The 10,797-nt window shown below is 41.3% G+C and overlaps 1 protein-coding gene and 1 pseudogene across 1 annotated transcript; both read right to left on the reverse strand.

Annotated features, from left to right (window-relative positions):
* Positions 1-155: 155 nt before the first annotated feature.
* On the reverse strand, positions 156-5,918 carry LOC136824645 (uncharacterized). The gene is made up of 2 exons (XM_067080635.1): positions 4,933-5,918; positions 156-773 (listed from the first exon to the last, which is right to left on the reverse strand). The coding sequence occupies exons 1-2, from the start codon at positions 5,900-5,902 to the stop codon at positions 766-768; spliced, it is 978 nt and encodes a 325-aa protein (XP_066936736.1). The 5' UTR covers positions 5,903-5,918; the 3' UTR covers positions 156-765.
* Positions 1,287-3,663, reverse strand: LOC136824646 (uncharacterized; annotated as a pseudogene).
* Positions 5,919-10,797: the final 4,879 nt, after the last annotated feature.

Genomic DNA, 10,797 nt, shown 5'->3' on the forward strand with positions numbered 1-10,797 from the left:
TTGAGCTGTGAGTGATTGTCCGAAATAAATGAGAGCTGAGTGAATGATGAGACACTTAGTGTTTTAGCGCTAATACTAGATTGTCCGAAATAATATCAAAAGGTAAAGTAGGCTATCCAGGTTGGTCAGAGTAAGTAAACAGAGACGATTGAGTATTAGCCGAAAGTTGAAATGTATTGAAACTCAACATGTGAACTATTCAAAGTAGATATAAGTTATAAGTCTAACGCAAAATGCTAAGGAGGGAATTGGGGGAACATTGGGGATGTATCAAGGCATGAGTAAGACTGACACACAACTAGCCGGTTACGAAGTAACCCAAATCATCCCTAACGCGAATGACTAAAAAGCTGACTACACTAGTGAAAGAGGGGACAAAGACCCGTTGACCCATCGGGTGAAAATGCGTGTGTATGAAGCAGCGGAGAGAAAGAATGTGAATGTATTTGTACCTGGTAAGCGAGAAGTTGAACCCACCTTCCTGGGTTGATACGCCCACCGTGCTGGGTCTTGAGCAAAGGGTTGGACCCAACGTTCCGGGTTACTGTGCCCACCGTGCTAGGACTTAAGTATGAATCAGTGCGATGAGGTAAGAAGTGAAAAGTGTGCCCATACCATAAGTGTGCGTCATGTATAGAAACTAGTCTGTATATAAGTATGCCTTGATACAACCCAAATCGCCTTGTTTCTGGGCTAAAAAACCAAGGTCTGGAAAAACCGTGAAACAAGGACTTAGTTGCGCAGGAGATGCTCGACGAGTGTTGATCATCGACCTAAAAGAGAGAGAGGAAACAGCAGACAGATTGGACCTGAAAGGGCAGGGTGGGAAGGGTGAATCTGAAAATCTGAGGGACCTGTGCTCAAGGAGGGCCAGAGCTTAAATAAGCCTAAGACCATGTGGGCTGGACTAGGTTCCAGGCTCCTCTAGCTTGTGTACCTAGCTCACTTCTCTCTGACACTATACTTGTGATGTGCATCTAGGCTATAGTAAGTAAGAGTGATGTGCATCTAGCCTATAGTAAGTTGAGAGTAGTAGAGAGGTAAGTAGAATGTTGTGGTTTAATTATCTGGGAATTAATCTAAGTTATAAATAACTCCACTTAATTCTGGCGATAATGAAACCCGTAGTTTTTGAGCTGTGAGTGATTGTCCGAAATAAATGAGAGCTGAGTGAATGATGAGACACTTAGTGTTTTAGCGCTAATACTAGATTGTCCGAAATAATATCAAAAGGTAAAGTAGGCTATCCAGGTTGGTCAGAGTAAGTAAACAGAGACGATTGAGTATTAGCCGAAAGTTGAAATGTATTGAAACTCAACATGTGAACTATTCAAAGTAGATATAAGTTATAAGTCTAACGCAAAATGCTAAGGAGGGAATTGGGGGAACATTGGGGATGTATCAAGGCATGAGTAAGACTGACACACAACTAGCCGGTTACGAAGTAACCCAAATCATCCCCAACGCCATCCCCAAAACCCTGTACATAATGAACACCAAAAAAAAAAAAATAATCACTAAAAGAAAAACTAGCTTAGATCATGTCAGGGTCCCACACGGACGTAGTACTGGATACCTTTGCCATAAGTTTTTGGAAGTCAGCAACAAGGTTGTCAGAGACTCGTAAGTAGCGGATGTAGCAGTCACTAGACCATCGACCGAGTATTTTGATAAGAGCATCAGAAGCGCCAGCAGACAAAGCAGCAGAAGCACCACCTATTCTAAAGCTGTGGGTGCTAATGTGGTTGACTCCCGGGAGCGCCTGTGAAAGTAGATTGCTAATATGTCGTCGTGTAAGGAATTGTCCTTGGACAGTTCGAAAGAGAGGGAGTGGGTCATTGGGTAGGTAACGCAGGTAAGAGAGCATAGCAGTGACTGGGTCAAGGAGCGCAGGGACTCTACAGATGCGCAAGGTGTGTCCAACTCTAAAAGGATCTGTTTTGCTACCCTTGATGCGCAGGAACATGATACTGACCTGTCTGTTGAATGAGATGTCTGATCTCGTTAGATGTAGTGAGCTGTCATAGTGAGTTGTAGATGGAGAGGTGTACTCAGAGACCCGAAGAAGTCCAAAGAATGCTGTAAGAACTGCTGCCATGTACATAAATTTGTCTCTGGTAGGCATTTTTGACTGCCGGATGTGATTGGCGATACGAAACATGTGTTCAACTGTTATTGGAAGCTTTGGTGCCCTGCGACGAGAGTTACCTTGGGCACGGCGGATACCACGTAGTGTGTGAAACAGAAGAGGGTAGGAAGACATTGATGAACTAAAACCAAGCAACGTATTTTGGTGAAGTACTCCACAGACGTAAACCTTGATTGATCCGTGCGCCAGGCCTCGGTTGGCTTCGGCTGTGACAAAGTAACACAATGAAGATTCACGTACTGGAAAAGCAAGGATGCTAAGAGAACCACAAAAGTTGATGTAGGAGCGAACTCCTGTCATATAAGTGGCTGATGTGGATTGGGCGACAGACTGTCTTAAGAAGCTGACCAAAGATCTTTCCAACACTGCCAGACTGCCGGTGGGATTGGTGATGGAAGCGGATGTGCGGAAGGGCAAATTGACAAGAAATGATCGACCTGCAACCGAGAAAGAAGATCTGCATAGACATTATCAACACCTGGAACATGCTTAAATGAGATGGAAATATTGTGACGAGTGCAGAGAAAGAACATTGAACGCATAAGTGCCGAAATAACCGCATCCTTAGAGGAACCTGATGCCCATATTGTAACAATAGCCTCGTTGTCCGTGAAGACACAGATGGACCTGTGCTGAAGCTGGTTTGACCATGTGCTGATGGCTGTGAAGACAGAAAACAACTCGAGGAGAGCGATGTTGATACCTACCGTGTCGTCTGGCCATGGTTCAGAAATCCATTGATTGTGGAAGAAGGCTCCAAGGCCCAGCTTAGAAGCATCAGTGAATAAATTGAGGGCAAAAGAAGATGTAGTTGGCTGCTGGAAAAAAGAACATCCGTTCCAAGACTGTAGAAACACAGACCACATGGCAAGATCCTCCCTAACTGAGACCGAGATGTCTATGTGATGATGCAGAGAGCGAACAGAGTGAGCAAGATCAATAAGACGTCTGAGAAAAATTCTTCCGGGCTTAATAACACGACAAGCGAAGGAAAGTGAACCAATCAATGATAACAGCTCTCGTTTAATGCATTTGCGTCGAGTGGACCAAAGAAGTACTAAGCCGCGCAATTCTGTAAGTTTCGGTAAAGGAAGTCTCAAAGTAGAAGCCTGAACATCAATTTCGATACCAAGAAAAGTGAGGACTTGAGCTGGGCCTTCCAGCTTGTCCTCCGAAATGGGGACACCAAGCAAGGAGAAAGCTAGGAAAACTTTATCCCTTTTAAGTAAGCAGTCCTGGAGGGAGTGGCCTGCTAATAAAAAATCATCCAGGTAGTGGCAGATACTGGGGATAGAAAACTTATTGACCAGGATCCAAAGCAAAGCGTCAGCGAAGCAAGTGAAAATAAAAGGTGAAGATCTCATGCCAAATGGAAGACACATGTCGAAATAATACTTACCCCTCCATTTGAAGCCCAGCAAGTGCCAGTCATTAGGATGGACAGGGCAAAGTCTAAAAGCGTGCTTGAGATCAACCTTGGCGAGAAAGCAATCTTTGCCAAACAATCTAACCATCTCCACAGCATCGTCAAAGGAGGTGTAATGGACAGAGCACTCTTCTGCGGGGATACCGTCATTGACTGAAAAACCGCGAGGGGATGAGAGGTCAAGGACTATGCGTTGAGTGCCATCTTTCTTAGGGGCTGCGCCAAGAGGGGAACACTTGAAATTGGAAAGGGGAGGGGATGCAAAAGGACCAGCAGTGTGTGAGCGTTTAAGTTCCTTGACAATGGCTGTGGAGATAGCTTCCTCATTGAGTGATGCTGAAAAGTTGTTTGTTGTAGAGTTAGTTGGAAGAGGGCCAGAAAAACCAACATGAAAACCGTTACGAAAACCTGAAACTAAGTATGAGTGAATGTAACTGTCATAACCACAAAGTAGAAAATCAAGAGCTTTAACAAGAATAGGGGAAAAAACAACAACGTGGGGAGGGAATGCTGCCTCTGAGAGAAGGTCCAGCTCTTGGGAGGAAGGATTCCCAAGTGACTCAGTTGCCCCCTCTGGCGACGTGGGGGCATCGGATGATGGGATGGTCCATGCCACAAGCGAGGCACTTGTGGACACGGGTGCAACCTGAGCATGAGAGGCCCTGATTGTACCTGAAGCACACTTCCCCTGATGTTCCTGCGGCTTGGGCTTTCTGGGGGCGTGGGAATGAAGACTGGCGCTGCCCACCCTGAGGGGCGAGAAAGGGCTGACTGGGCGCAGGAGCAGACTGGCTCAGGGTGGAAAAAGCAGAGTTGGCAGGCTGCAAGAAGGAGCGAGCACGGGACGCTGTGGCGCTGTTACCTGACTGCTGAGGCGCAAACGAACGCTTTCCCGAAGCCCGCCTAGGGCAACTGGAAACCAGATGGTCGGACCCCCCACAAAAGTAACAATTACCCCTTCCTTGGGAGCCCCTGACGTGTAGGTTAAAAATTAAGTCATTTGACTGGTCCCAACGTTCCGATGGATTGTTTGCAACATGGTGTCTGAATGCCTGATCATATGCGTACCATGCGCCGAAGTTGTAGGTATAAGCCAGGTTTGAAATGAATTGCTGGTACCTAATCAGTTGCTCAGTTAAATGAGGACGGTAAAAAAGAAAAATTTGCATAAACACAGTCCAAGCTAGGAGCCACGATTGCATGTCAATCACCTTATATTTGTAGTCCTTCGGGGTATCGTTCCAGGCATCGTCTTGAGCAAGGCTGAGGCTATCCCCATCAATTAGAACCTTCAGCGACTTTTTGTCCTTATCATTTATGTTCTGGGGGAGAAGGGAGTTGAGATTAATAAACTCACCGCGTTGAATTCGTTGAATAACTCTTGCAGGCGCGGGCGGAAGCAATGACGATTGTTGCTGGACGGCTGGAACATGCAAAGGAGCTTCGAAAAGGCCATTATGGATATTTGACGTGTCTTGCTGATGGACCGGCAGCCGAGGGTCTGGAAAAGTCGCATTCAATCCCGACGACGGGTTCGAGGGACGACACGACGACACCAATTGGGCGGCATGACGGAGGCTTCTTTGTTGTTGTTCAGACGTTTCCCTCAACTGGCTTGTAAGTTGAGCGATCAATGGCGCCAGGCTGCCTAGATGGTTTTCCTGTGATTGGCTTCTTGTCATTATTGGAGGCCTAGTTAGAAGAGGATCCAACATGGTGGCAGGACGACGTAGTGTGACTTGTGCTGGGGTCGCTACAGGGGGTTGGTGGATGGCAGCAAAACGTGGATGTTGCTGTCGGCTGGACATGGTTTGTAAAACGAATGGGTGGTGATGCTCGCCACGAGGTGAAGCTGGGGTGGTGAAAATTCTTGGGTCGTCGAGGGGTGGTCTTACATGGATCTGTTGCATCATCGAGAGAGGAACTGTTGATGTGTCTTCTGCCGCCGGTCTTGGAGTTTGGGTAGGTAAAATTGGATTTGGGGATTCAGTGATGATCGAGCCGCTAGGTCTTGGCATCATTGGATCGTTGAGTAAGAAACCATCGTACGATTGGTAGCCACCTTGGCTAAGGTTACCGAAAGTGTTCAGGTTGGTGAGGGGAGAGATTGCAGGATTATGTTGTGGAATTGGGTTACCATCTGGAGCTAGGGTGAAGGTTGCTGTTGATGTTTCTGTCTGTTGTTGGGTTGTAGGAGTTGTGGATGCTGCTGCTGACGTTATTGTGTTAGTAGAGCTTTTCTTTGATTTCTTTTTCTTGGGTGTTGCACTGCCAAGTTTTAAGGATAAGCTTAGGCAGGCAATAATGATGATATTACAGATTTTCATGGTGGTACAATGTAAAGTAAGGATTGTTAACGATTGCTAAACTAAAAGTCTGAATCTGAAAATCTGAGGGACCTGTGCTCAAGGAGGGCCAGAGCTTAAATAAGCCTAAGACCATGTGGGCTGGACTAGGTTCCAGGCTCCTCTAGCTTGTGTACCTAGCTCACTTCTCTCTGACACTATACTTGTGATGTGCATCTAGGCTATAGTAAGTAAGAGTGATGTGCATCTAGCCTATAGTAAGTTGAGAGTAGTAGAGAGGTAAGTAGAATGTTGTGGTTTAATTATCTGGGAATTAATCTAAGTTATAAATAACTCCACAAAAAGAGTGGAATTTCCGATGCATTTTTCAAAAGTACATGGATTTTTATCGGAATTTCCAACAACCACTGGAAACAGCTGGAAAAGAAAAATTGTTTCCAAGGCTAGAAAAAAATAAAAAATGCACGTCATCCGACGGGGGGTAACAAAACTTAAAAACCTTAAAAAATATTTGAGGGGGTATCGGGAGGTAGGGTCAGGGTTGCTAGTAACGGCTCGAATTTCAGTCAGGTTTAAAAAGGGTACTTTTACCCATATTATAATAACATTACCCCCGTCTTTTGCCAGTTCGGTAACGGAATCGAACGAAAATTCCAATCGAATCAATCGAACTCAATCGAACGCAATCGAATGATTGCGATTCGATTGCCGAACGCAATCGAATATCAATCGAACGGAAAATTCTGGGTAAAATTCGATTGATTCGATTGATATTCGATTACGTTCGATTGATATTCGATTACGTTCGACTGCGTTCGACGGGTGGTTAGAATCCAGGCTAAAATGATTCATATCATCTCGTTTAACTCTTCAAATGTTGAACGAGAATCAGCGTTAATCAACAGAATCAATTAGTCGAACCAGTCGAATGCATAAGCCAACCGAACGTAGTCGAATCAATCGAATCAATCGAACCAATCGAATCCAGGCACTAATCGAACGCAATCGAATCAATCGAGAAAATCGCGGTAATATTCGATTGGCATTCGATTGCGTTCGGCAATCGAATTTCAATCATTCGATTGCGTTCGATTGCGTTCAATTGATTGGGCGTTCGATTCGTTCGATTGACATCGTCTGGATATGTTATCAATTGCGTCATTTTGCTGTTCGGCGATGGCTCAACGGACAGAGCGCTGGCTTCCGAATCAGAAGGTCTTTGGTGGTGGTTCGAATCCCACTCGGTGCGAAAATTAGACTGGTCGAAATTGATGGACAAATGATTGACAGGTATGAAAACTCAGTCAGAAATGAGAAACCAAGTCTCAGAAAGTAGAATAAACAGGTAAGGTGAAAGATAAGAAAGGGGAAATGGGCCGACGCACTCTGAGCATTTAGCGAAATGTAAATTTTCTATGTTAAGTTTTTTTGCGCAAACCCCTGTATCATGTAACAAGTACCCCGTTGCTAAGATGTTGGCTTGAAATCTAAAATGAAACCACTCAAAACGAAAGTAAAATCGGCCTGTACTCGAAATCCCGTAATCTTGATATACAAGTTTAAGTCTTCTTAAAACATGTGCCTGTCGCAAGTCGGGACTCCAGATTGCATTTGTTGGGTTTTTGAGTGGTTTTTTATGTTTGTGTTTATGTGATTGCTATGTTTTGTTTTTCTCCTTGGCTTTTTAAACTTTATGTCTATTGGTTTGTTGGTTCTTTGTAGCATAAAATTCTCATTTCTTGACAGAATGTTTGATTGGTTTGATTTATATATTTAGAAAAATTCAAAAAAATGGAAAAAAACGTATAATTATAAAAATATTAGTCCCTTTTTATGTTTCATCTTTATTTTTATTTAGTATTTTCAAGACTTTCTCTCCTTGAGGTCAGATCTCTGATCTTCATCATATATACTGATTGACAGTGAAATTACATCGATTTTAAGCATGTTCAAAGTTTACACTAACAACTTTCTTTTTATTACGGACATCAAACAAGTGAGAACAAGTCATAAAACTAAAAGTCAGCGCTCTGTGGTTGTGGTTTACGAAATTATTATATAAGATAAAATGACATACACAACTTTTTTCTACGTCATTTTCTTGAAGCCTCTTTGTAGGAGAATGTGTCTTTCTATAAGAAATTTGATAACACTTCATGGCAGATTAAAAAGACGACCAGAAAAGGAACAGCTTCTTTGTTTTTCATTTTCGCATTTATGGGGAAGAATGAAATTTCCAGAAGATGTGTCTCTATTTGATATGAGGATTCCCATTTCCGTTAAATCGCGATTCCTCATGATTGCAAAATGGTGACTATGGGTAATTCATTTGTTTTTTTGCCATTTTCTTGTTGTTCTAAGTGACGTAAAATTGATAAGTACTTCTACTAATTGTCGTGAAAACACATTGTATTTCCAAACTGTCTAATGAAATGGATTTTTGAAGGGATGAGAGAAAATATTTATTTCTGGTTTTCAAGAGAAGCAAAATTTAATAAGATTATACTTAGCCTGGAGATCCACGCTATGATTTCTTTGTTTATGTACAAAATGAATAGCATGATTTGGGCTGCGAGTTTGAATTTCCTAGCTCCAAACAGCAGATGAAAACACAGCCAATAGAATTCTGTTATTATTTCAAAGGTCGTACTTACTTAGAAAAAATGCAACTTATTTTTAGTTGTTTCAAAATTAGTAAGTGCAGTCGAGCACACTGTCATATTTTAAACGGCAAAAAAATGAGTAATCTCATCATTAGCAAAAGAAGAAAAAAAGAAAGATCAAACGCTTACAACATTAAGTAAGTACTTAAAACGCTCATTAACAATTGTGGTGAAAAAAAAAATACGATATTCGTTTTGCGGCTCTTATTTTAAGGAACACAATGATATATATTTCTGCTACCCCACAACTTGAAGTCGAAAAATTGAGCAAAATATTTAAAATATTTCTGCGGTGAAGTTTCTCAAATTTCCTTCTAGAAATTACATGTTTGGCACTCCTACACGATAGAAAAAAGTGAAAAGAAGATATATATGACGTAAACACGATGCAAGTAGTAATTATATTCCCAAGTGATTACGAAAAGTCATTCTTTCAACAATTGTAAGTTTTTTATTACGTCTATTAGGATGACGTCTTTGCAGATTCCCTGTGAGAGTTACTTTAAGAAGCTCATTGACATGCAAATGAGTTCAAGGATCTTATCTAAGGCCCTCTTTATATCACAATCAATGAAAGTGTGGGAAATTAAAGTTCAAATGCTTGCTTTTTCATACTTTCTCACAAGCATTAATATATTAAGGCAACGTAAAAAGCTCGCTAAAAAAAAGGGAATAAAATATTATTTTATGAGGTACGTATTATCCCTGTATCACCTGAGTGGTATTTTAGCTATCCCAGCCTCTCGCACCTCCTTTTGTCCCAACGAAGGAAATATACCATATTACATCCCTGACTCATGCAAGTGTGCAAGTGGTGTTCTGCTTTTCTATCTTCCTGCCTCACAACCAATGAAATACACATTACATCTCTGTCTCAAAATGAAGGAAATACATATATTATATCCTTGTCTCACAACGAGTAACCTGATACACATTACATCTCTGTCTTGTGCCAGTGAGATTTTTTACTCTCTTTTCACTTTTGTCTTATAATGATGTGACTTACAGCCAATTCGATTGACTTCAAAATATGCCAATTTTGCCCTGTTTGCCAATTATTTTGCATTCGATTGACAAAAATTTGGCAAAGTTGGCAAAATTGGAGTGCCATAAATGCCAAATAAAAAAGAAGTGGTGAATCTGGCATTCTTGGCAAATTTGGAACTTACCTCCATACGTCTCCATACAAAACACTGTTCCCACGAGACCTGTGTTCTTTTCGGCTCCAATTTTGCCACTTTTGCCAAAGTTTTTGAAAAATAGAAGACCTTCCAATGCTAAAGCAAAACAATGCCGATCGGCAATTTGATTGGTTAAAAAATCGTTCGCTTTACAAACGCCGACAGAAAACTGCTGACTAAGCATCACAAAACGGAAATCATAATGGCAGAGTAGCGATGTACAAATTTGCCATGAAGCTGTGATCTATTGACATTGAAATTGTGGATTTGGCAAAGTTGGTGAGTATGGCAAATTTGGAAGTCAATCGAAAGGGCTGTTAGAATGCCGCTATTACTTCCCTATGTCAGTTAATTTTCGCATGTACTGTTTTTTAGCGAATTGAGAATCTAATGGGGCGGAAGGTATCTGATTTAACTCAATGAATCCAGAATTTCCTCAGACTTTAAAGGTATTCTAATGCCACAATGGACATTCAAAAATGTTAAAAAGGTTTTGAAACGCTGTTGTGTGTCAGCTGTTTCATATTTAATCAGTATTAAAATGTGATAATTTGAATACCGGGTAGTCCAAAAAAAGTGTCCATAAAATTCATTTTTTGACGTAGCGTGTTCTAATGTCTCTAATGACTTGAAATTTAGTACAGGCAATCTTTAGCATAACTCTGAGCACCCCTCAAAATTTCATATTCAGAAAACAATTTTTCGAAAAGTTAAAAGATTCTAAAAATTGGAGGTCAAAAGTGGGTTGTTCAAAAATTGACGTCAATTATTTTCAGAGAGCATTTTGCTTCATAATATTTCAAAACGATTGAAATAAATTCATTTATGAATTCATAAATTCACATTTTTTCTCAAAACTTTCCACAATAACATTAAGCATAATGTTCGTTTAATAAAGTCAAAAATTAATTGTAAACCAATAAACAATTTGATACATCCACCATTATTTTCATTCACAGTACGAACTCGCGGTAGGAATTGTTTCAAAGCTTTTCGGATGATTTCATGATTGGAACCGATTTTTTTCCATACTGATTTGATCTTTCTATTCAATTGTTCTTCGTTTTCGAAC

The sequence above is a fragment of the Clytia hemisphaerica genome, unplaced genomic scaffold (genome assembly GCF_902728285.1).
Source record: "Clytia hemisphaerica strain Z4C2 unplaced genomic scaffold, Clytia hemisphaerica genome assembly, whole genome shotgun sequence".
Taxonomy (NCBI): Eukaryota; Metazoa; Cnidaria; class Hydrozoa; order Leptothecata; family Clytiidae; genus Clytia; species Clytia hemisphaerica.